This window comes from Neopelma chrysocephalum, unplaced genomic scaffold (assembly GCF_003984885.1).
Source record: "Neopelma chrysocephalum unplaced genomic scaffold, ASM398488v2 Primary Assembly neopelma1_265, whole genome shotgun sequence".
Lineage (NCBI taxonomy): Eukaryota > Metazoa > Chordata > Aves > Passeriformes > Pipridae > Neopelma > Neopelma chrysocephalum.
The window spans coordinates 117,628-143,798 of record NW_020897927.1 but is presented as its reverse complement, the minus strand read 5'-3'; the positions used below and the strand labels follow the sequence as shown (position 1 = coordinate 143,798).

General features: G+C 53.5%; 1 protein-coding gene across 1 annotated transcript; it reads right to left on the bottom strand.

Annotated features, from left to right (window-relative positions):
* Positions 1-269: 269 nt before the first annotated feature.
* Positions 270-24,305, bottom strand: COL6A1 (collagen type VI alpha 1 chain). The gene is made up of 35 exons (XM_027704286.1): positions 23,995-24,305; positions 23,131-23,260; positions 21,242-21,442; positions 20,802-20,961; positions 20,492-20,614; positions 20,379-20,399; positions 20,174-20,194; positions 20,030-20,074; positions 19,648-19,701; positions 18,861-18,905; positions 18,730-18,756; positions 18,417-18,443; positions 18,274-18,318; positions 17,983-18,036; positions 17,366-17,428; positions 16,801-16,863; positions 16,624-16,677; positions 16,507-16,542; positions 16,270-16,332; positions 14,268-14,330; positions 10,799-10,861; positions 10,025-10,087; positions 9,862-9,912; positions 9,743-9,778; positions 9,110-9,172; positions 8,577-8,642; positions 8,183-8,218; positions 7,836-7,872; positions 7,048-7,056; positions 6,123-6,256; positions 4,846-4,955; positions 3,873-4,056; positions 3,496-3,670; positions 3,086-3,115; positions 270-2,330 (listed from the first exon to the last, which is right to left on the bottom strand). Exons 1-35 carry the CDS (start codon positions 24,107-24,109, stop codon positions 1,720-1,722), a joined length of 3,078 nt encoding a protein of 1,025 aa, XP_027560087.1. The 5' UTR covers positions 24,110-24,305; the 3' UTR covers positions 270-1,719.
* Positions 24,306-26,171: the final 1,866 nt, after the last annotated feature.

Genomic DNA, 26,171 nt, shown 5'->3' with positions numbered 1-26,171 from the left:
TCTGAGAGCTCAGTGCTCTTCTCATAAATTTTTATGCACTATTTAATAGGGGAAGAGGATTCACAGTATATTTCAAACCCGTGGTAGCCAATAACAGCCAGACGTGATGCAAAACCAATCGATCTCTTTGCTTCTACCCCTCAGTTTTATGTGAGAAATGTTGCTGGAGTCCTGCCAGATCCCAGCAACCTCTATTTTACCAAGTGATTTTTTGAACATTTGGAGCCCTCGAAATTCAAGTCAGACAAACTTCCAACGAGTCTGTGGAAAACAATTTATTTGACAAATTTCCAAAGTGGACAATTTTAGTAAAACACAGGCATAAAATAAAACTAACTCATACAATGGGGGTTTGGATACAAAGTAAAGAGTTTGGGGTGCTGATACCTGGCAATCACTTTGATTTCTTGGAAGTGCATGAATTCATAGCAAGAGCACCAATGGAAGCACTGAAACAAAATCTCACCCAGCCAAACCACATCTTAAGTGTGGTCCTGGAAATAACTGTGTAAACACCAAGGGCCCACATCACCCACATAAGTGATAGCACCTTTGTCAGTATGTCTGTAGGGTGTGAGTCAAAGACCCTGGGAGATGATGGCAGCCTTTCCCTTAACTTTGCTGGGCCGAGGATGAGGCCTTAATTCAATATATAGTACAGTTAGTGGGTTTCCCTAAGGCCCAGGTGCCTAACTCCTAGGTGGTCCTATAGAAACAGTACTCTCTGAATGCTTGCTGGGAGTCAGTCAGCTTGGCTCTTTTGGGGAAAAAAAAAAATTTAAAAAAAAATCCCACTAACTGGGCTCAGAGAGATTTTCCAGAATGGAGCTTGAACCATTACACAAGTTATCAGGTTATTCATGAGGTTCCTGGTTTCACTGTAGAACCATGAGATCAGTGAGTGAAGGAGTGCAGTTATGTAGCTTCTTTTGGGGTTTCCCCCTCCCCAATGGCTGCTGCCCATCTTTCCTTTGGTCGGTGCCCAGGCTCCCTGCCCTGAATAGGAGTGTCAGTGCCAAGGAATGCTCCACCACCCACCTCTGCTCCAGCCCTGGGAAGTCAGCGTCCCGTGCCACGGCACTGGAGGCCAGAGATGCTTCCACACAGCTTGGGTAATGCAGTCCAGCCCTCCCTCCTCCCCAAGCATGGGAGATACGAACCAAACTTGCCAGCTGTGACAAAGATCCCCTCTCAAAGCTTGCTAAGTGTGAATAATTCACTTGAAGCACAGCATTAGGTTAGGATCATTGTGAGCTGGGCAATGGCTCAACTGATGTATGAAACAGAGAAGGAAATGAAAACAATTTAAAAAAAAAGTATATGAAAAGAGCATAATAAGCCTCAAGAGACCAGGTTAGTTCTTAGTGGCACAAATTCCTCATCCTGGTTCTTTCTTGACACAGTGGGATGAGGTTGGTATTTGTTTTCTGATGGCTTATTGCTAGGTGTACTTGTGGGGAGGGAGGGCAGTCATGGGCAGTGAGGGAAGTTTGAGGCTAACAGAAGAGACACAGGTGATGAAGCAGGGGGAGAAGGAAGGGGACTGTGTAGAGCCAGGCTGTGGCACTATGGTTATCTGCATAGATGCAAATTCCTCAGGTTGGTCAAAAACACTGTTAAATTCTTTTTGTATTGTTTTGTTTTGGTTTTTTTTTTTGGTTTTCCTTTTTCAGGCGAGACAGAAGATGCTGTGGCTTTGGCAGAAACCCACCCATATGCTCAGTCAACAGCGATCTTCCTGGAGACAGTTTGGTAGAAGACGCCACGCAGCAGAGAGGTGTAGTCGGGCACACGGAAGAGGTGGCGCTCCCCGTAGACCACGTCGTAATCTGCGCTCTTCCCCGTGACCAGGACACGGATGTTGGGCTCGTTGGCGTGGCTGCCCACTGCCAGCACGTAGATCTCAATGCCTGCCCGCTGGGCTTCCTGCACAGCTCTCTCAATGGCACTCGCCGTGATCCCTTGGGAGTGTCCGTCAGAAAACACCAGCACCCTCTTCTTGGCCCCGGCGCGGGCGGAGCGCTGGTACATCAGCGTGATGTGCTGCAGAGCGGCGTTGACGTCCGTGGCGTCGTTCATGAACTCCATGTTGTCGATGGCTTTGGCAATGACCGTGTAGTTGTGCTGGAACTGAGCTTCCACTCTCTGCTGGTTGCTGCCGCTGTACTGCACCACTGAGACGCGCACGGAGTCGTCGGCGGGCTTGCCAGCCTCCAGGAACCGCTCCGCCAGCCGCTTCACGAACTTCTTGGTGGTCTCGAAGTTCTTGCTTCCCACGCTGGTGGAGCTGTCCACCAGCAGTGTGATGTCCGCTGGACTGGTGAAGGTGACTGCAAGGGGAAATGTCCAGGGCTCGTTATGCTGCGCTTCTCCTCCTGCCTCTTCCACGGAAAGCTGATGAGGTCACTGGTTGTCTCATAGGCTTCCTGCCTTGTCTGACTCAGGAAATCCCTACCCTTGCTAGCTTTGTTTCCCCTACCCCTGTGCTGTCCTACACTTGTCCTTTTACCCTTTCATTCCTTCTTTTATTTGGTTTAGGACAGGCTGCATTCCCAGGTGTTTGTTTGGCTTAGATAATCTAGTGACTCTTGTTTAAATGCAGTGGCTCTCCTTGCGTGTCTGGGGAACCACTTCATCTCCCTCACCTCACTTCTTTCCATGGAAAGTCTGAGGACTGTAAACACTTCTGACTTGGAGGTGTACTCCATTAAAATCCTCCCTGTACTCACTTTGCAAGCAGCTTTCTCCAATATCCCTGCCATGATTTTTACTCATTCTCCCATCACTAGATAGTGACTGACCTCATTACCTGCATCCACTAAAGCCTGGGAGGGTTACAATCTGTCACAGCCTCCTCTCTAGGTTTGAGGTGTCAGAGAAGCAATCATCTAGGCTTTCCCCCAGGTGCTTTGGGCTGGCATGTGCGTGAGAGACCCTGAGAGTGTCTGACAGATTTTGCTCATCTCTCCACACCAGGAGCCTCCCCATTGCAAGAGGTATCCAAGCCATGCATCCCTAAAAACTCCTACTTCCCCCACCACAGCACCCACAACCTTTCAGTGTGGCACGAGGAGTCAATACTCACTTGGGCAGGTGTAGTCAGGACATTTCTTCTCTGTTAAGAAAATTAGAGAGATTAGTGTCACCAACTCACCCATGAAAACCACTTGTTCCAACCAGCCACAGGAGGGACAGACACTCACCTTGGTCACTTGTGCAAGGCCCTGAGCAAAGGCTATAAATGTGCTTAAAAAATGCTGTGGACAGAGAAGTCCTGCAGCAGGTGAGGACATGGACCTGACTGCAAAGTGTTCTGAGACACGAGATATCCCTGTCCCTTCTTTATCTAAATTTGATCTCTGTTTTCTTCCCTCAACACCTGCTCAAGAGCATGATGGGGGGAACGCAAGGGAGGGCATCCTGCCTCCCTCACCCCTTGGCTGAGGTAAGCCTCACTGCCTTCCTCATTGCCTCCAGCCACCACCTTTCACCCACCTTGGCAGACGTATGAGGTGATGTTCTGCAGGAAGGTGTCATCCAGGAGCTCAGCATAATTGTCCCTTTGAATGGACAGTCCTGGCCTGGTTGGTCTGCTTAAACAAGCAATGTCATTCAGGTGATCTGGATTTGGAGGGTTCCGGAAAATGTCACCTATCCCAAGGGAAACCACCTGCAGGGAAGTTAAGAGTCCGTCACCGGATGCATTCATCATCTAATGCATTCGCAACTGCAAATGCCTGTCACTTTGTGAGAGTGCTTCCAGCGACAGCTCTGTCCCCCGCCCTAGCCTGGGGTAGCAAAGACACAGAGATGCCCGGAGAGCCTTCGCTGTGATGCACAGCTGCTGTGTAGCTGGTCGCCCGTGCCCTTACCGGGGTGACATCGCACAGGGAGTTGAGCGGGGTGGGGTCCCGCAGCGTGTCGGAGCGTCCGTCTGTGATGACGATGGCAACGCGCTTGTCAGAGGTGAATCTCCGCAGCAGATTGTCCTTGGTGAACTGCAGGGCTTCTCCAGTGTAGGTCCCCCCAGCTATCCAGTTCAGGTTCTTGACCGCCCTGCGAGGACAGACACAAGTGAGCCTGTGAGCCGTGGGTACTGGAGGGGACAGAACACATATCTCTGACATGCTTGCCTGTGGCAATGGATTTATGGAAAAAGTCCTGCCAAAGATGGACTGGTGAATCAGGAGTTTTTAATGTTGTTTAAACATGTATTAAGATGGCTTTTTGCATTTCTGCAAAGTCACTGCTCCTTCTTCCCGACACCCTCTGTAAAGACCCCTTATCTCCCAGGCAGGAGTGTCCTGGGAAGATGTCCTAAGGTGTTCTCATTGGCCTTTTGTTAACCCTTTCCTATTGGCTGTTAACTCCCTACCTGATTGGTTTTTTTGTAAGACCCTTCACCTGTAATTGGTCCCCTTTGACCCTCCCAAGAGCTTTATAAACCCCTATCCCACATTAAACTTCCTCTTTCGTCCGTCCCTCCCTGGTGGTCTGCGTGTGTGCTCCTTGCGGGGTCACAGGGCCACGTGGTGGGGGGCAGGGTGGGAAAGCATGCCCCTTTCCAGGTAATGGACTAACTTCCAAGACCTGAAGGATCCCCCCTCCAACTTATCCACCGTACTTGCCACTGAGGTAACACCCTGCATGGAGATTTGGGTGGAAAACTGGCAAGCTCCTTGGCCTCAGGAGCTCCTACGATGCCACCAACCACTACCTTCCACTAAAGAACATTTAGTACCATTGCAGTTGCAGGAGCTGCTGGTCTGCAGCTGGAGGGTGGGAGGTGAGCAGGTGTCCCTGGATCAGATCCCTGTGTGCTGTGCCAAGACCCCACAGACTCACTGTTTGAGCGCCCCGATGTTGTCTATATTGGCATCCCCCATGGCCACCAGCTCCTGTGTGTTGTCATGGCTGTACTGCACAACGCCCACACGGGACTCCCCGGGTTCAAACTGTTGGATAAAACAGAAGCCAGTAAGGGTCAGATACCTCAGGGGATCCCCAAGGCTCAGAATCCTGCTAATTGTTTGTCCTGAATGCCTTCATGCCAGGCTCTGACGCTTCTCCTCTGCTTTATTCCAGGCAGACAGAACCCCAACAGGAGTGGATGCACATGGGGACCAATTTGGTGAGACAGTCAGTGAAACAAGACCCAAATTTAGGTCTCTTGGCTCAGCGGTCTCAACACAAGCCATTGGACTCTCAGGCACATAGCAAGATTCTCGGGGTTGTCCTACATGCAGAGTCAGGAGTTGGACTCGATGATCCTTGTGGGTCCCTTCCAACTCAGGAGATTCTATGGTTCTATGAGAAGGTCTGTTTTCAAAACTTCTGGTTTTCTTCCAACATAGTGGTTTTACTGCCCAGCTCCAGCCTTTCTGCTTTTTACCATCCAAAAATCCCATGTATGCCCACACAAGTGCTCAGCAGCAAGTTGTGGTGTCTTTACAGACTGTGTGTTTTAGATGTGGTGGGCTATACCTTAGGGAAACTCTGGATCCCAAACACCCCTTCAAAATCACAGAGGTAAATGAAATTTCCACACACAGCAGGTTACCAGAGAAGAGTTAGGAGAGCAGCAAGCAATTGTGTGTCCCTTTTCAGACTGAAAGACTCACTGCAGGGGATGGTATTGCTGGTTTTGGCCTGCGAAGGTAATTTTTAGTAGTGCGCTTAACTGGTAACCTAAACCCAAGTGTGGGGGGCAAACAAGGATGCCTAGGGGGCTGGACATCAGAGACTTCCAACACACCTCTACTCCAGATACCTGGAATGCTCATTGGGACAGGGAAGAGACTGAGACACTGATTGATCAGAGACTAATCAAGCTGATTGAATGCTTGATGAGCCATCTGCTCTGGGACATGGACAAATTGTTCCCAGCCACAGCAGGCAGAGTCCCTTTGCCCAGGAAGAGTGAGATGTCTATATTTTGGGACAACAAACTGCTGTCCAATCTCCATCACTTTATGAATTTGGGAGGAATCAAGACCCACCCCCAGATTGAAGCCAAGCCTCCTGGAGGCTTTCTGGAGTGGAGGCATCGCCCCGTTTTCCTGCTTGCAGCATAAAAACGTGAGTGCACACAAGTGTATTGCGGCACTTGGTGCAGATCTCACCTTGACTCGCTCGTCCTTGCTCAGGCGGTCGATGACTTTGATGATGAAGTCCTTGGCAATCTGGAAGTTCTGCAGGCCAATGCTCTCCGAGCTGTCCAACACAAAGAGGAGGTCGACGGGACCACAGGTGCACTCTGCAGCGAGGCACAGGAGTGAAGGGACATGTTTTGAAGGGAGGCATCCCCAGAGGAGTCAGCCTGCCCGTGCCCCACTCACCCGCAAAGCCCAGCGTGAAATAATGCAGCAAAGTAGCTGCAGAGCAGACTTGGGAGCCAGTTTATGAATTTTTCTATTTGCATTTGCTCCCTTATAATACATATGGCATTTCCAGGCTGTGAGTACTCTTAAACCACCCAGTAATTATTCCACAACCCATTTCCTCATAAGCCTTCTCACTTCTTCCATTCACCCAGCCCAGGAGGACAGAGGTGACACTGGTGGGCTGGAGGAGGCTGACTCAGCTTGCTCCCCTATTTCCCATAGCTGAAGGACATCATGTGCCCTTAGCTTTTCCTTTAAGCTTTTGGACTGCAAACCCAACTTACTGGGACAGCAGCAGGGAAAAAACCCAGCACATTCCTCTGCTGACCAGCACAGGATTTGGAAGGAAGAGGGCAGAGCTGGATCCACAGTATGCTCTGAGCAGACATCCCAACTGCGAAAAGGGTGGAGAAAATCCACCCTGCTGGCACAAGGCACCTTGACAACAGTTTTCCAGTTGTACAACTCAGCCACATCAGCCTCTGAATCCGTGTGGCACCCTCAGGGATTGCTTACTGCCCTCCCCTGCCTGGCTCATGCCTGGTCCTCCCCCGTGGGGTCCTCCCTTCCACAGCAGAGGGCAAGGAGCAGGGAAAGGGAGGGGTGCAAGCAAGGAGAAGGACTAGCAAATGTTTGCAGAGCGACTTTGCCAAGTAACACTCACCACAGCAAGCTAGAGGAGAAGGGAGAGAAAGAGAGAACGTTGAAATGCTTGACAAAGGGGTTTTTCACACCTTAATACAGACTGCAGGCTTGTGCCTGCAAACCCAGAGCCAACCCAAGCCCGGCCCAATCCGAGCTCATGGAGTTTTCCCTCCAGTTTGAAACACCCAGATATCCTTCCTGCTCAGGCTGGGGTGCCCTGCCCTGGAGCACCGCACGCAGCAGAGCTGTTTCTGCACGTGCTTATGTGTTATTTAAATAAAAATGAAAGCTAGTCCTGAAGGGATTAAGTCACCAGAGCACAGACCTCAAACTCGGTTCCCCAAGTACCCTGTGTCCTTCCAGCATTTCATTACTGGCCATGGGCCAGAAACCCTCTGCAGCACATGTGTGCTGCTTCTCCCCATGGCAGGACACCCCAAAAGAGACCTCCCTTTCCCAGGGGGAAAAATCAGACCATGATACATTAAAAAACAAAACAAAACCGTGAAATGGGCCACTCAAGGATTTTACACAACTTAGCTCATATTTTCTTTGTACAGAGCCAGTCTACAGCATGTACAAGTGAGACACAGCTGTATGAGCTACTCCAGAGGTGGAGTTGGAGATCCCTGGGTCAAGGGGACTTAATTGTGCCTCATGGAAGGGGAGCGGTGCCCATGGATGGCACTCCCCTGCCTGGGGGTGGTCCTTCTTGCTGCAGGGAACAGTGAAATATCAGCTGCCGCTGATATTTCCCACTTAGCAAGGCACTAAGAAGGGTGGGAGGAGATGTACAGGGATACTCACAGCACATCTTCATGATGATGTCCAAGATTTCACATTCCTGAAAACAGAGGAAAAGAAATGTTTGATTAACAACAAAAGCAATTTCCTTTCTGCCCACCACCCCTGCTGCTGCTCCACGTGCCCAAAACAAGTCTTGATCTGGAAATGAGTGATGTGCAAGTGGCGCCTGGCTGGTGATGGACTGGCATGAAGGAAATCTGGCCAGTGAGACTTGCTGGGACAGTAATGGGGGACAGCCACCACTGAGCCCAGGAGCAGGACGCTCCCACAGCAGTGTCCCCCCTCCCAGGAGCCAGGGGGAGCACAGACCAGGCCAGCAAGCAACACCCCAGTCCTGTCCCACTCACATCTGGTCCCGGAGGCCCCACAGGTCCTGGTGGTCCCTGTCAAACAGAAGCACAGGAGAGAGGAGTTATAAGAGCAGTCACGTCCTATCAGCAGCGTAGTCTGCTGATACCTTGATAAGCAATGCAGAATTGGAAAAAGCCTTTCAGCTTCCCAGTTGCTGGCCCCTGCACTGGGCTTGGATCAGGTACATCAGCTTGTTTGCATGATGCCCTGGTGCTGCATGGAGGTGGGGGAGGAGACCCACTTCCACGTGTGCCAGGCACACTGAAGGGGGAAAGCAGCAAGCACACACACAGTGTGTGTGTCATGGCTTGGTGTTGCCCCCAGAGCACCCGGGGGATGGATGGATGGATGGATGCTGTCAGTGCAAACTCTACCAGGGTCCTTACTTACCGGGAGACCTTCAGGTCCCCTGTAGCCCTTCGCTCCTTTGATGCCCCTGGGGCCAGGGTTTGGGTTCTGGAATGAAAGCAAAAACAAACCCCACAAATCTGTGTGTGTCAGAGGGCAGCACCTTCCCCTCCAGTGCCTGATGAGCCCTGTTTCACCACAGAAATGTTATCTGAGGTTGTTGTACCCAACCAAACCAGGACTTGGGAGGGTCAGGATGGACACTGGGAAAATCTCCCTCCATGGGACAGTGGTGCAGCACAGGTGCAACCACCAGTGCTGCCTGGAAGCATACAAAGTCTTGCAGAGGTGATGCCGACCTCAGCCTAACAAATCTGGAGGTTTGTCACCTCTAGGACACAAAATGAACACCTGGAGAAAGCTCCCCTTGCCATCCCTCAGACACTTGTCAGCAGCAAAGTGTGAAGATTTGCAAAATCTGATGGGCTCTGACCCATCAGCGTAAGAGATCCCGCCCAAAGCTCCTGCACTGTGCTCACAGGGAAAGAGGATTCACCATTACACAGAATACTCACATCGTTGCCAGGATCTCCAGCTTCTCCTTCATCACCTTTAAGTCCAACATAGCCTTTTGTTCCCTGAAAAACAACACAGAGAAGACTCCTGCATGGATGGCTGTGGTTAGTGTGGTGAAGCTGGTGCTGGCATGTGGTGACCTTGTGAGAGCTGGCTTGGGACGGGGTGAAGAGCAGTGTAAGGTGTCCCTAGCACCAAATTTCAGTGCTCTTGAAGGAGAGGGAGCTTCTTAGGTGGTTTTCCCTGATATAGAATCATGGAATCATTTAGCGTGGAAAAGGCCTCTAAGATCGAGTCCAACTGTTAACCCAGCACTGCCAAATCCATCACTAAGTCATGTCCCCACCAGAGCATCGTCCAGCTCCCCCCTGGGTGGCACTCCCAGCCCCAAACTCTGGCTCTGGGACTGCATCAGAGAGCACCCAGCCCAGGCTGCTGCCCTTGGGCGTCACTACTAAGGCAGGACACTTCCACCAGAAGCATCCACTGTAGGGAGAGGTGGGCAGAAGGAAAAGAGGGTCTTGGAGGAGCAGACTGCTTCAGGGAGCCCATTCTACCATGCAGCTGCTGGAGAGGCTCTAAGTGCCTAACCAAGGGTAAATTCTGGGTGTGTGAGGAAGGAGCACACTTACATTAATGCCAGGGTCACCTCTGTCTCCTGGCTGCCCCTGGGGATGAAAAAAGGAAACACGTTAGGTTGGACAAGGACAAATAACAGCTTTACAGTTTCAAGGCAACACAAAAAACTTACTGGGGCACCTATGAATCCAATTGTGCCATTCCCAGGAGGGCCATCCTCTCCCTGGAAAGGAAGGGAGACATAGGGGAGATAAAGAAAAGCAGACCCCTCAGGCAGCATAGCAGCAGGATCCTGCTCTCCTCGGACAGGGTGTCTCCACAGTAGAACCACTCACCCTTTCTCCCATCAGACCAGGTTCTCCAGGCAGCCCAGGTGCTCCAGGTGATCCCTTTGGGCCCTGGAGGGATCACAAGAAGCAGTCATACATTGCACATAATTTCAGATAGGAAGATGATGAGGTAACCAGCCGAGGTAACCAGCTACCAACATGAGCCCACACAGGAGATTATACAAGAACAATGTGAAGATTTAGATTAGATGTTATGAAGAAGTTCTTTACTCAGAGGGTGGTGAGGCCCTGGCACAGGTTCCCCAGAGAAGCAGTGGCTGCCCCATCACTGGAATTGTTCAAGGCCAGGTTGGACGGGGCTTGGAGCAACCTGGTCTAGTGGAAGGTGTCCCTGCCCATCTCTGGAATGAGGTGAACTTTAAGGTGCCTTCCAACCCAAACTGTTCTATGATTTCTATGAAAGCCATCAGCTGGGCTTGGGATTCAGTTTGCTCCCTGCCCTGGGGATCAAACCTGCTGGGAGATTGAGGTGGCTGCCCCCAGAGGGCATCTTTCCCGGCATCTGTGATGGGAAGCCACATGGCTCATGGTGTGGCTATACCCTCTCCAAGAAATGACCTACGGGAAGTGGGGGGAAAGCCAGTCGTGGCCTTAAGGACCCATGGGAAACACCTCAATGTGTCTGCCAGGAACACTGCAGTTCGTACCTATAGGTTTCCAATGTCCAAGGGATATGGGGAAAGCCCTCAGGGACAGCATCTCCTGGTAGTCCTTTCATCCCCTCCCCCCCAGAAGCTGTGGTGATGAAGAAGCACTGACCTCGTTGCCACGGGGGCCGTCATCTCCCCTGTAGCCTTTGGGTCCTGGGGGTCCGGGTTCACCCTAGGGAAACACAGAGAGTTCGCTCAGCAGGGGTTTTCTCTTGGTGCTGCTCCTGCACCGAAGCAGCTGGCCCCTTCATTTTGTAATGTGTGCCTGCCTTGTGCCTTGCACCCATCAGTGAGTCACCTCCACCTCAGCCAGTCCAAGGAAGGACCCACTGACAGGGGTTAATGCTAGGGGGGAGATGCTTCAGGAGCTGTGCCTGGCTCTCCCTGTGCCCCCTCCTGCCTCCCCATGCTTCCTTATGCCATTTTCTCTGCAAAACCCTGTCGAAAGCAGATCCCTGCTGAGCATGAACCAAACCAAGAAGCTTTCTGGGGCAAGGTGTGACACTGCAGGTCTGGGCTGAACATCATATGCTTTCAGTGGTGGCTGAGGCTCCCAAAGCTATCCCTCTCCTCCACAGGTTGCCCCAGTAACAGATGAGCTGGTGGGAAGAGGACTGGGGAGGAAGGGCTGGTGCTCTCCAGCATCAAAGCACAGCTGGGTTGCACAGTGGCTGTGGCAAAGGTGCCCCTGGGGCAGAGGTCGGTCCTTGGTGCAAGCACATCACCCTGAAGGTGACACAAGCCTCCCCATGTCTCGAGGCTCAGACATGTCTGGGGCACAGCTAAGCTGGCAGAGGCCCTTTTGTGGCTCCAGGGAGTTTCCGTCCTCAGGAGGCTGCAGAGCTCTGGCAGCTGGTGCTGGAACGGACCAAAGCTGTCACTATGCCACATCCCATCTGGGCAGTGGGCACTTGCTCCATCAGCTGCAGGGCTGGCCAGAGACAGCAAGAGACAAGAGGAGGCAGGAGGAGGGTTCTTTTCTCCAAGAGCTCCACAGATGTCCAAGGGAGCTCCTCCGCCTTCTGCTCGGTGCTGACAGCCCTCTGTGGGGTTTGCTTTCCGGGAGGTTGGTAATCATGGTGGACATTTATTGGGTAGGGGTGCTCTTGCCCATTGGTCCAAATGTTCAAGTGAAGCAGCATTTCACATGGAGCTGGGTGCACAGCTGGCCCCCCAGGCAATGGAGAGCACAGAGGTAGGCAGAGAGCTGGTGCCGAGCATCCACACACGCCGTACACGCCTTTCTTCCAAGGAAAGGTGCACAAGACTTAATATTGCACAGAGCAGAGCACTGAACTGCTCCAAGGCATGTGACCTTATTTCTGCATGAAAGCCCAGAAGAGAGAAATCTTGGAAGGAGGGACAGGAACTTGTGATCCCTCACAGCAGCCAAGGCTGGAGCTGCTGCATCCTTGGCTCGCACTGGCCATACATGTCCTCACTGCAGCAGCACACAGCACAAATCTCTCATGGCCCTGGAGGAGTTCATGATGATGCAGGATTTTGGGTGAGGAAATCTTTGTCCACTACTTTTCTGGGTGCGACGTGAACCACAGGAGGGATGGGCACCATGGCCAGGAAGAGAGAAGGGCCACCAAACCTGTCCATGAGGATCAGGGAAAGAGCATGCTGGCCTTTAGCTTCCCTTGGATAGAAACAGGATGAAAGGGAGTCACAGGTTAGCGGGAGCCCTTTCCCCTTGCCAAGAGAAATACACTCCAAGATCCAGAGCTTGCAGATAACATGGCTTGAAAAATACTCATGTTTGCCAAAGTCCTACTCTTACCCAAGCCCAATTATGTATTTATTTTTAATTTGGCCCCCCAAAAAAAAAAAAAGCATTCTTCCTCAGTTTATGGAAAAATCATCCTCACTTTGCAACTACTTTTCAAATCTCCCTGGAGTGGTGGAGGCACTGAGGCAGCCACTGGTCTGGGAAGGCATTGGAGCTGCTTTTGTAATGCTTCTCTCTCTTTGACAGGGGTTTGACTCAAGTTCAGTGGTGGGGAGGGAAAACTGGTGTCCCACAAGCTCAGAGACAGCAGGGAGATGGTTCTTTCTCCTCTTCCTCCCCAACAGTGAAGGCTATCTGGAAGAAGCTCCTCACCATGCTTGCACCAACTTTCTGTATTCCGCGTGGTCTTTCTCCAGCCTTGAACCTGGAATGAGCCTTCTACCACATGGATAGGAGCTCCAGCTTTAGCCTCCTTTGCCGGCGTTATCTGCAGCGCAGATCCAATACACACACATCCAAAGAGTTGCCTTTCCAGCAGGGCCACCCCCCAAAATGACACCTCAGCAGTGCCCAGCAAGCTGGATGCTGCCAGATGCTCTTTGGTTGTGGCAGGAGCTCAGCTCCGCTACAGAATCTGGACAATAGGACATTTGGACAATATCAGGACAGTAGGAGTTGGACAATCCTCCTGTGTGGATTTGGTGCTCCTCACTAGCATGAGACAGGCTCAAGGGAAGCCCAACTCCAGGCAAGCACAACCCTGGCACAAGCACAGCCTCTCCCCAGGCTGTGGCATGGAGCAGGTCTGCTGTGGGGGTCACCCCTGCTGGGGATAATGTGAATGCAACAGCCACCCCTTCATGCCTGTCCTGCACTCCAGATCTCCTCCAAGGGCTCTTCAACACTTGGCTGACCATAAAGGAGTTCAAAGGCTGTCTCATCTTTGTCTGCACACTGGTCTCCGTGCTTCTCGTCTCGTGGAAGTCCTGCTCCACCAGTGTGGGAATGTTTATCTCAATACATTCCTGTGTCTTTGGATCCATCAGAACTCTGATGGCATGGGTAGAAGGGGAGTTGTCCCACAGAGCCTCTCCAAGGGTGATGTCAAAGCATGCTTGCTCAGGTGCAAAGACTCTGTGGGCCATTACAACCTGTGCTATTGGCACGGAGGATTGACCCAGCAAGACCTCCAGACCCAAAGTTATCACCCGGGTACACCTTTGGGAAGCAAAAGCCTTTAACTGTGCAGGGGACAGAAGCCTTCCTCAGGCTGGAGGTAGCCAACTCTGCTCTCCAGAAAGCCCGTGAAGTCTGAGATCTGTTCCTTGAGGACAAGCAGTCCCCAGAGCAGGAGGGCCACTTCTTGCAGCAAGCAGGCTTGAGGAATGCTGGCTTTGGTTGTCTCTGCAGATGCCAAGGGTGTCAGGGACACCGCTGGGGCCACGTCGGGATATCCTCACCAACACAAGATGTGTCATTGACTCCCCTGACTGAGGTGAGCAGCTTCTGGCCCCAGGCCTGAACATTTTGTGCGGTGCTGCAGCTTGCACTTGCCAGTTTCCAATTCTGTCATATGTGTTGACATCTGTTTCCATGGAATTTGGAAATGCTGTGGAGCTTGCTCTGCCCACAGCCCAGCAACCAAGTCTCCATTTTTTCAGCCCTGTTCATATCCTGGGTTCTTGTAGAAATTCCTGCCCCTCTTCAACAGCTTTGCTTCCTGGTCTGGAAGATGCTGAGAAGTCACCCCAAGATGCTGTGGCATTAGTTAAACACCACACCCCACTCCCCACTATCCAAACCACTTCCATCTGGGAGCCAGAAGGTTAGTACAAGCTCTTACCTGGTCGCCAGGTGGTCCGAGGGGTCCTTCTCGCCCTTGGTCACCAGGTGGTCCAGGCTCTCCCTGAAAACACACAGAGAGGGCATAAGAAACAAAAAGAGGGACAGATGTAGGGTACAAAGGGACCTGTGTGTGATGGGGAGCAGCACCAACAGCTGGATGGAATTACAGCCATCCAAACAGGGAGGGTTTTGAGACAGATACAGGAGCTGAGTAGGAAACTATCAGAGATGTATGGAGACAAAGACAGGCTAATGCAGCCACCTTGAATCCAAGAAGATAGCCCTAAGAGGAAGACCTTCTGAAGCTTTCCTCTAGGTGACATGTTTCAGCCCATTTTGTGCCAGAAAAGCAAATGTTTGGAGAGATTCACCTTCCAAGCCTTCTGCAGATACACAGACCTGCCCCTGGACTCAAACCAGCCACACTCTGCAACCATGGCTGCTCCTCTAGAGCAGCTCCTGCCCTAGGCAGTCTGCATGGAGAGGAGCCTCTGGGATAGCAGCATCCTTCCTCCACCCCCTCTTCCTCCAGCCTGCCATACCTGGGGAGCCAAGGTGATTCCTAAGGGAATGAGCCAGCAGATAAAGAGGGACACCCTCACCTCTTGTTACTGATGCTCTCCCCTCTCCTTTGCTAACACTCAGCACCCTGAGCCAGGCTAGGGCTGCTTGCAGAAAACTGACAGCCCAGGAGAGCCCAGAAAACCTGACTTTCAGTGTTTTTGCACCTCACTAGTTCCAACAGAAGGAAATACCACAGTACTGGGCTCAGTTTCGCTTTCACTCAACAGCCTTCCACCAGCCCAGCAGAGCTGCATCCCAAAAGGGCAGCATGTCTGCCAGACCCAGGCTGATTCTGCGGCACCTTCCTCATCCAGACCCATGGCCAGGAGTGAGCAAGTCAGGGAGGCAGAGGAGAGTGAACTTTGAGGGAAGCAGCTGAAAGCTTGGTGAGTGACCTAAAGCTGTTGTTTGCAACCTAGAGGCTTCCAGATGGATAAGGCAAACAGCAAATACAAAACACAACTTCCAAAAGGCCCCGAGACGTTTCTGGCGAGGTTACACAGCCTCGTGCTTGGACTAAAACTTGGAAGGAAGCAGCCCATCATCTGCTGAACAATTTAACTCCAGGACACTGGCGTGCCTTCATGTCCTGCGCACATCTGCCCCGCACACCCCGTGCAGCAGCACTGATGCTCCCCAAGCAGTAAACAGGAAGGAGGAGGCTGCCAGAAGCCCCCTGCCAGAGCTGCCCCCTCCCCAAGGCAAACCCTGCCCCCTTCTCCAAGCTGGTGGTGGGTCCTCACTGTCCTCACTGCAGGGACAGGGGGTGAGTAGTGTGATGGTGGTTGCCCAGCAGTGGGAATACCGGATGCTGCTGCGGGGTGCCCTGGCTCCCACCACCCCCGCCCTGCACAGCAGCACCCCTCGCCCCTCCCTGTGGCGTGTGGCATGTCTGTCGCTTGCCACATGTTTATCCTGGCCCACTGAAGGCTCTTGCCTGTCTCTCCCACACTCACCCTCGCTGACTCACCCCTGGCAGGCAGGAAAAATACTTTCCTAGTGACTCCCACCCAAAAGGGGAGGGAAGAGCATTCCCCTTTCCACCCACATCCACTCACTCTGCCCTGCTGCTGATGGTACCTGTGCCCTCCTTCCCAGCCCCTGAGCACCTGGAGGAGGACACCTTGTCTCTTTTCTCTCCATCAGCTGGTTTTCCAGCTGTGAGGAAGGAACTGGCCACTGTTCACCTGCTCTTGGCTTGCTGGGCATGCTCTCCCCTGGATTTTGGCTGTTTGGTGATAAGCTGTCAGTGTAAAGGGGCAATTGCTGGGGGACAAAGACAGGTGTCTCCCAAACTGGCAGGAAAGGCACTGAGCTTGCCTGCTGGCCCACAGACTGGTGGAGTTAGCCCCTGGGCACCTATTTCCAGGGCCTGGCTCCCAAGTATCCCCCCGTTTACAAGCAGATGCTGAAAGCTGCCCTGTGGGTGCAGTTACCGGTTGTCCTCTCTGCCCGCGGTCACCCGGCGAGCCCGGTGCTCCTCTTTCTCCATTGCTGCCCTGCAAAGAGACGGTGGGATCACAGAATCAGGATCTGCTCCCAGCAGGAGCAAAGCCCTCCCTCATTGCCAACCTCTGAGTGGGCTCAACCCCAGCCCCCCTCCTCCTCTTCTAGAGGGTAACAGCCCCTGCCCATGCCCTGGTGGGGTGCCTGGCAGAGGTGCCCTCGCTTACCCGTTCTCCTGGAGGACCATCTGCACCTGGAGCACCCTGTGGAGAAACAAGAGGGGTGGTCAGGCAGTGGAGATGGCCAGCAATCACACACAGGGTCATCACAGGCAGAGGACTCACCTCATCACCAGTCTCTCCTACTGGTCCAGGCTCACCTTGGTTCCCTCTAGCACCCTACATGAGCAAGGCACAGGGGTGCATTGGTCAAGCTCTGCTTCAAAGCTCAGGCTGAAGCAGGGGAACTCTCCCTCTTACAGAGGGCAGGGGATGTTCACACACAGGCACTTCTTCACCCACCTTCTCTCCAGGGCTGCCAGGAATCCCCTGTCGGCCAGGTTTTCCGTCATTCCCAGGCTCCCCCTTCATAAGGACACAAGGTACCATCAAGATTGCATCCAGCATCCAGTGGTGGATCTCAGCTCCCAGAGCACAGGGATTATCAGGAGCCCTGGTGCACCCCAAGCCTCTTTCAGGGCTGTGGTCTCTCCCCATCCTCAGCTGATCCCACCCTACTCCACTCCTAGTGAAAGCCAGCTTTTTCACAGCAGCCCCCCAATATCTCAGGGATGCTCATTCCAGGCTTGTGGGCACCCACTAACCTTGGGCACACTGGGGGTTAAGGAGGGCATCCTCTAGAGTAGAGGCCAGGTTGGACAGGGCATGGAGCAACCTGGTCTAGTGGAAGGTGTCCCTGCCCATGGCAGGGGGTGGAATGAGGTGGGCTTTAAGGTCCCTTCCCACCCAAACCACTCTGATTCTGTGATAGGCTTGCCCCAAGCAGTGCAAGGAATTGCCACCTCTCTGTCTGGCAGAAGAGGGGTGTCAGCACCCTTCCTGCATGAGGCTGGGCAGAACAACTCACCTTTCCTCCCTTGGGTCCATAAGCACCAGGATCTCCCTTCGGTCCTGGTGGGCCTTGAGCTCCCTGTTGAAGTTAAAGGCAGCATCACTGAAACCCAAGCTGGTGACACTATCTGTAGGAAACTGGGCACGGACTGAGCATCCCAGCAGCCCAGCACACAGCTCCCTATTGGGATGGACAGGAGGGACGTGACACCATGGAGCCACGCAAGCAACACTGAGCCCACATTGCTGAAACACTTCTGAAACTCAGAGCAAAAGGGCAGAAAAGGTGGTTGCTGGTCTGCTGTGGCTGGACCACAGTGACACTGGTGCCACCACAAATGTGTCATCCTGGGAGCATGGAAAAAGCAGCAAAACTGTAGAAATACTATGTCAGAATAATGTTTTCCAGAGCAGCATTCCAGGCAGCCCCGTGCAATGGGGGACAGTTTCCAGGCAAGGACAAGGCAGACTGCCCTGGGGACATCCCCAAGGTGTCATGTGTGGTATCCCAGCATCCCGTACGTCCAAGAAACTCCCTCCCACAGCTCCCCGTCTTGGGGGGCTCCCCATTTCCACACACCATCATGGAAGACCTGCTCATTTGCATGCAAGGGGCACCCAAAGGGTACGTACGTCAAATCCAGGTGAGCCTTTGCATCCAGGTAATCCAGGGTATCCAGCTTCACCCTGTCAGGCAGACACAGCAGGGGTCTCCAATGAGTGGCACCCATGGGAAGACCCCATTCATCATTCCAGACCCCTGGAAAAGACATCCCAGCCCTGTTCCTGGCTGGCAGTTGGATGGTTCTGCAGGAAGGGAGCTCCACTGCCCTACCAGCTTCATTCTTGGATCCCACAATGGTTTTGGAAGGGCAAAAGCCAGGGTCCTCAGGCCTAGCAAAATGCCCCAGAGCAGAGATTTACCTTCATGCCATCGATGCCATCGATTCCACGCCTGCCTTTCTCACCCTGAAACAGAAAATAAAGATCATGAAGAGATTCCCAAAGATGCTCCTCCTTCCAGGCATCAACCAGAGAGAATAAATGGTGCAAAAGCAGAGGCTGACCTTGGCTCCTTTGGCTCCTCTTGAGCCCTGCAAAGGGAAGAAGAGAGATGTCAGACCCCCATGCTGACCAGATTCATCCCCCCACCACACTGCAGTCCCCACACCAGCTCAGTCCCAGGATGCAGGCATTCACCATGCCTCTGCATACCACTAGATCCCACTGGATCCCTGCTCCTGGCTCAGGCAGTGCTGGCAGGACGCATGGAATCGTGGGCACATACCAGACCCCAACGCCATCCAGCTGCAGGGGTAGCCCAGGATAACCAAACTAGGGGACACAGGGATTTCCCCCAAACATCCCTGCTGTCCTCACCTTTTCTCCTCGGCTTCCTTTGTCACCCTAGAGAGGAAAGGAGAGAGGGAAATGGGAGAATGAGAACACTTGCAGCTCAAAGCCTGTGGCCCACCGAGGAACCATGGCTGTGACCCTGCAGCCCCACATACCTTCATTCCTTGGTAGCCAACAGGTCCCATGTCCCCTGGCTTGCCCTAGAGGACACAAAAACACAGTGTTACACCACCATGGGATAGTGTCTCCCAGACTCCTGATGTGGGGCTCATGCCCAGCCACCATATTGTCCCACAGGAGGCTCTCCCATAACTCTGCTCCTGGTTTTCCTGGTCTGGGAGCATGGGATCATTGTGGAGGGTCAAGGGGACCTGCCTTCACCTCCACCATCTCCAGCCCTTCCTAGGGGTGAGGAAAACTGGGCACTTGGGGACACATCATTCGGGATGAAAGGGAAGGGCAGAAAACCCTTGGGAAGGCAAAATGCATGGCATGGGGTTTCCAAGCTGGGGATGCACAAGGTGGATAACTGCACACTCACGTGTGTGGGAGAAATGTGCCTCCCAAAAATAAAGTGTGCCCAGTAAAGAAAAAAAAAAAGGGAGGAGGAGGGAAATAGTACCCTCCTGCTTTTAGGCTGTTATTTACCAAAGGTTTCCCTGTAACACTGCTGTGCTTGTTGTGTCAGAGGATGCAGGAGGGAGCCCAGAGTCCAGCCCTGGGCTGGCATACATGAGTCAGAGACGTGTCCTCCAGGAGGGACGGCTATTTTGGGTGAGGAACAAGGAAGCCTTGTAGCAAGAGGAGGAGCCACCCCACTGCACGCCCTGACTACCCCATGGAAACAGGGTGATGCTGGTGAGGATGCGCCTGAGAGGTCTGGCCACAAGCAGCCAAAAAATAGCCCCTGTGCAGAGTCACCAGGGCTGGTCCTTCACTTACTGGGCTTCCAGCTTCTCCTTTCTGGCCAGGAAGACCTGGCTTGCCTCTTTCTCCCTGCAATACAGGACAGAAATACAGTTAGCTCATCACTCCCAGGAATAGAACAATGACCTGTTGAAAGGAGAGGAGGGAGGATGGAAGCAGCAATGCTCCAAGGATATGGGGACCAGATGATGCTGGCCACATGGGAAGACAGTGTAGGTCCTCATCCACTTCTCCATGGGGCAGTGGTGGGATGCCGAGGACCCATGCCCCAAAGGTGATCTTAGAGGTCTTTTCCATCCTTGATGACTCTTTGATAATGATTCTGGGTCTCTGAGCATCCCCAGTGAGCCCATCCCACTGCCCAGGTCCCACAGCACAGCCACAACCAGTCCCTCACCTCATGGCCTGGGTCACCAGGAGGTCCAGGGGGCCCTTGAGGAGGCTGCAGGAGAGAGGTATGGGTTAGACCAGCCACAGAGGCACAGTCTGGGACCACAGGGATGCGAGGGAAGGGAACAGGGGTCTCAGAAGTCTGACTCACCTGGCACTCAAAGGAGCAGCACTGCCCAGAGGGAAGGAGAAAACAGCATTAGAGCAGTGGGAAGCAGCAGGGTCAGACTGCAGCCTGTTCAGGGGGGGCTCCCCTGGCTGGCAGGAGTTGCCTCAGGGCAGGGTTGTGCCACTGAGCCCCCCCTTGGCCGTGGGTGACCCACGGGGGACAGGCTCAGGCGCAGGGGGACACTCACCGATTGCTCCGTGTTAAGTTTCTGCAAGAGAAGAAAGCAAAGAGAGGGTGTTTGAGAGGGACAGGTGAGCCTGGGCAGGGGATGGGCGTGGGGAGGGGGCGGGCAGTGCTCACAATCATGTCGATGATGGTGTTGATGGTTTCCTCCACATCAATCTCCCGGGTTGGCTTCAGGCTGGTGGCGGTGAAGTTGCGGCGGTAGGCGTGGTCCGTGGCGATGATGTTGAGCCGCTGGTCCTAAGGTCGGGGTGGGGAGGGAAGAGTGAGACCTGTGGGCACCTGTGCAGGGTCAGTCCCCAGAGATCATCCTGGGGACCCTCACTCTCCCTTCGGAGTGCCCCTCAGAGCCTTCTTTGCCCCACCAGGGCTCTCATGGCCCCACTTGGGACCCCTGCAGGGAGCATCCCTGCCATGTGGTCCCTACCAGGTGATTGGGAGAGATGGCAACAGAGAACACTTTGATCCCCAAATGTTTGGCTTCATTGGCAGCATCATCCAGGCCTCCACAGGGCTCCTTGTAACCTTCCAAGGGATGTCCATCAGTCACCACAATCAGGTATTTATTCTCCTTGTGATGGGAACCACTGGAAGGGTTTAAACACGGGATTTAACGTTGCAAGGATTTCGCTGGGGAGGAGTGGTTTGGGCACCTTGGGGCACTTACCCCAGGCAGCGCCCCAACCTGGGGACAGGGAAAAGCCAAAGCACTGCCACCCCTCTGCCCATTCCATGCCCAGGTGACCTCTTTTCCCAACCTGGGGACAGCTCTGCACAATGCACAGGCACGTCCTAACCCAGAAGCTCCCAGCTTGCACCCTCCAGAGCCACGCCAGCAGCCCGCCCCTCTCTGCCCCGCTGCCTCACCTGATGAGCAGCTCCTCGATGCCGCGCTTTATGGCGCAGTCGGTGTAGGTGCCCTTCCCGATGTAGTTCACGGCCGAGACGCGGTTCTTCAGCTCGCTCTGGCCGCTGGGCATCGGGGTGAGGCTCTTGATGAGCACGACCTCATCGCTGTAGTGCAGAGCCCCCGCGTTCCACACCAGGTTGCGGTCGCAGCGGTAGTACCTGTGCGGACACACCAGGACACGTGTTCCAGCACCTTTGTCCAGATCCACCGACACCTCCACTTCACTTGCATCACCACGGAACATGAAAGTGCTCTGTGAAACAGGGATTTGCCAGGGCTCCCTGCTTTCCTGCAAGGCAGGGACATGCTTGCCATGCGAAGCACAGCAAGGGACCAGGGGAGCTTGTCCAGCGGGTGGAAGGGCAAAGCGAGGCACCTGGTGGGCATCTGCAAGGATCAAACAGCTTGGCAGAGAGGCTTCTGGAAGAGGTGCCAGGCTGCAGTGGTTGCAGCTGAGCAGGAGATGCTGAGCCAGACAGCCAGGTGTGTGAGTGCAAGGCAGGTAACCACTGAAACACCCCACACAGAGGTTTTCCACTGCTAGATGTCTTCAAACCAGACAGGATGCCTCCCTCTGAAGGATGATGTGATTCAGAGAAGGATGAGTGTATGTGTTGAAGCCCTGCCCTGTGCACTAGCACATCCAACACCTGTGACTCCCTGGGACAGAGGCACCACCTGTGCTTTGGTCACTGCCCCAGAAATCAATCCTAAAGGGATGTGATTTTTTTTTCAGGATGTGGGGACCAATCCCCAAGGGGTGGTGTTGCACATCTCCCTTACTTCCTCAAGCTCATCTTCTCTCTGCCCAGCAGATCACCCTTCCCAAAGCCACCTGAACCTTGTCCATTGCTGTTCCCTCCATCCCACTGCTGCCAGTTGCCTCTGGACTGAGATCAGAGCCTTGCTTAGGGGAGAGTGATGCTGCATTGAAGGAGGCCTGGCTGGTTGTTCCCAAGCACAGGGCTCCTGGTCACTCAAAGCCTTGTGATGTAGCTCTCCTGCCTGGGAAATGGGCAGATGAGCTGATAACCTGATAATCCTCTCCTACCCATCCTGAGATGGGGCACTGCCCCTCCAGCTGGTGCAGCACTGGAACATCCCCATGGTGCCCCTCTGGGCACCAGCACACATCTCCTGCTGTCCCAAGGAGCTCAGGAAGACCCATGTGCCCCCAGGACTTGTGGTGCTCCTGTGCATCCCTGGATCTCCTGCCAGCAGGCAAGCCCAGCATCACCCCCTCTGGGATCTGAGAGCTTTGGTGCTCTGGGGCATTTCTGCCTGACCTCCCCTTGGGAAAGCCATGGTCAGACAAGGGTTGGCGGCTGCAGAAGTAGGTGAGGAGGCGGCAGATAAAGGGCTGGGCAATGGGGTGGATAAAGGGCACGCAAAGCTGGGTGTTGTGGGGTACACCAGTTGCAAAGGAGGGTTTGCTCTGTGGGGTGCTCTTGACTGCTGGGTTTAACACCAGAGGTGCTCTGCTGCCACCCAAGCACCTGGGTTGTTCTGGGCCTGAGCACAGGCATCAGCATTACTTTGGCACTGCAGAATAACCACACAGCCAGCCAGAGGTGGTGGGGTTGGGATGCCATGTCTGCTACTCCAGGAATTCCTTTCTTTCCTGAGGCTGGGTGCAGGCAGCCCTGCTCAAGCCACACTACTGCCCTCAGCACAGAGAGCAAAAAGAGGGCAGCTGAGGACTGGGAGAGGGAGGAGAGGGTCCCATCTCCCTCCCCAGCATTCCTGCTTTCCTCCTCTCCCTCTGTGGACAGACATGCAGGGTGGTCTCAGCATCCCAGCCAGCTCCATTCCTAAAGCAGCCCAGATAAATCCCTGGGAGATGTACCTATTGGTCAGCTTATCAATGAACCGGTTGGTGAAATCTTTCACTTGGGTAACCAGGTCCCCAAAGGGCTTCACCCTCAGGGCGACGCTCTCCGAGGTGTCCAGGACAAAGAACAGGTCCACAGGGCAGTCTGGAAAGAAGTGGAGAGGCAGGAATTGGCCGTCGGTCCTGCTGCGTCGCCTCCCCATCCCAGGCTTCCCGTGCTGCCCACACAGTTTTCCTCCAAGCAGCCTCCCAGAATCAGGACTTAGGGGAAAGCTTTCACATCCTAACTCCCTTGGCATCGAGGGTAAGCAAGATTACATTTTCAGAAAACATCAGTTGGTGGCATTTAACACTTTCCTGTACTGTCTTCCACATTTCCATTCAAGGGATATCTTTGCAAGTCCTATAGTACTTATTATAAAAAAACACATGCAGCTGCAAGAACCACTTAAAAAAATTAAACCAAGACATTTTAGCAACTCATGCTATGAGAAACCACTAATTTTCTGACACATCCTGTCAAAAATATAATTTTAGGAAAGAGCAATAACAAAACTGATCCTTAACAGCCAGCGTCAAACCCTAAATAGTTCAGAAAGCTGAACTGGTATCAGCTGTTATCCCCCTCTCCTGCATCCCAGTGCTACTGGTAACTCCTGACCAGACAGAGCCAAGGAAAGAGAGCCAAAAAACATGAAAAGTGGGTACGTCCTGCAGATCCTCTCTAATCCTGCGCTGCTCTCCTCAGCAAGCCGAAACGTCCCCACAGATCTGCGGTGTGTGCAGCAGTGGAGGCATCCGCCCGGGAGGGGAACAGCAGTCAGGCTTCTCTGCTGGTCCCGTGAAGAAAAACCACCCTGGAAAGCATCCCAGGCTTACCTTCTGCGCTTGAGACTCGGGTGGAGATTGGGCTCACACGCTGCTGAGCGTATGACCCCCCCCCCAGGAAGCCGGCCGGGAGCAGCAAAGTGAGTAGAAAGTCTCGGAGCCTCATGTTGCTTCGTTCAGATTACCATGGAGCTGCATCCAAGAAAAAAAGCAGGGAAGGAGAACCCAGCAGCCGAGAGAGGCCACAGTCCGGAGGCGGGAGTCGCTGAAGATATTTTTTTTACCGCTTTCCCCTTGGTTTCCGTGGGAGAAAGAGCAGGCAGGAGGGTAAGGGTGAGGAGGAGACTTCTCCAGCCTGAGGACGGAGGGAGGGATCAGGGGCTGTCAGCTGTGAGTCAGAACCTAATGAAGCATTTCTCCTTACCCTTTTTATGGATGTGGCTGTACCTGCTATAGCAGCCTGGCCACCAGTGCCTGGGACCTCTACAAGCCTCACACAGGGAGCCCTGGTGCAGCCAGTGCCCAGCATCAGCATCCTGCCCGGGTTCAGCCTGCTCGCTGGGGCAGGGGGGCTTGGGGCACCTGCCAGTAGCTTCCTCTCAGCTCCTGGGCCAAGAAAGCTGGGACAGGCATTCCCAACACATCCCAACCTGCATGAGACCTGGTCTGTGTTGTCCCAGGGAGTCCCCACCACATGGCAGAGCTGGAGCTGTCCCAAGGCAACATAGGGATTTGGGGCACCGTGGTGGCACCACATTTTTGGAGAAGCACTTTCTTCCCTGAGTTTCAGGGTTTTCTGCTCAACCCAGTCAGGAACATGAGAGGCAAGCTGAGAAGAAACCCACAGGCACACCCCAGGTTGGGAACAACCCTTCTCCCCAGGCTCATGCTCGGGGCAGGGAGTGGGGACAGGCTCAAAGCTGTCAAGCCTAGGAGGTAGAAGTAGGAGCACAAGTCCTTAGGGAGACCCATAAATGAGCATCTTCCCATTCTGTAGGATGGCAGGAGAGTCTGAGGACCTGTAGTAGTGGGGACCCCCACAGCAAGGAATCCCAAGGTGGTATTGACCATTTGGTCTTCATGACCAGAACCGGAGACAAGCACCAGGTCCTGCCAAACCCCTCATCACAGTGGGAGCATTAATTGCTAGGGGAGGTTAGAGGTGAAATACCTGAGGGTTGACCCTGCTTTCAAGCTTTTCACAGCTGCAGCTGTAACCTGCTCCCAAAAGCACAGGAGCGGGACCAAAAGTTGTCATTAAATAAAAAGTTGATGGGTGCCACCGGATTGTTCTAAAGGGCAAAGAGTTGACAGCACAAACCCAGTCAGCACAAATGGCTTGCACCCAAGCTGGTAGCATGAAAGCAGCCACACAGGGCTGGCTGCCACCTCTGTCATCCTAGCTGTCACACACAACTGCTCTGACAGCACCTTTGTGTGGATGAGCAGGAGGAAACGCTGCAGGCTTGGCCATCAGATGTGTCTCAAGTTGAGACAATTCACAAGAACCCAGTAGCCCCACGAGTTGCAAGTTACAATAGAGGAGGATCTTGTCCACACTATTGAGGCAGACGCATCAAATAATGACTCTTTGGATAAACAACATCCAAAATCAGTGGAAAATAACCTGCAGACTGTGCTGAACTGAAACCTCGTGAACCCAAAAAACAGGCGCCGTTTTTCACTCCAGCAGAAATTTGGGTGCATCTGTGGAAGCTGATATTAAAGCAAAGAGAAGAAACCGGTGGTCTCAGGATGACTCCTGAGCACCCCTGCAACCTGTCCCCACAGCTTCTCTAGGACTTTGGAGAGCCTCAGGGTGCCACGTGCTTGGGCTGAGGGGTAGCCAGGAAAACAGGGCAGCTCCCCAGAACTGGCTGGGCAGCATTGTCAAGGGTGGGAAGAGACATCCTGGCCACAGAATAGCAAGGGGTTTGTTGTGCTGAGGAAAGCATTCCTCCCCCAGCCAAAAAGCTTTAGTATGAGTGTGAACGTGGCTGGTGTAATGAACCACCCAGGCATTGAGCTGTGTGGGCTTCGCTGAACTGCACAGGTGGCTCCAGGAGGTGAGCACACTACAAGGCAAATTTTCAAGACCTCTCAAACCTACTGAAGACACTATCCAAGAGAACAAGCATGCCCAGGGACAAGTCCAGCTACATGACACATAATGGGGGATCAGATGCTAATTTGGCTCTCCAGCCCAGCTCCTCAGGCTCCCATGAGGG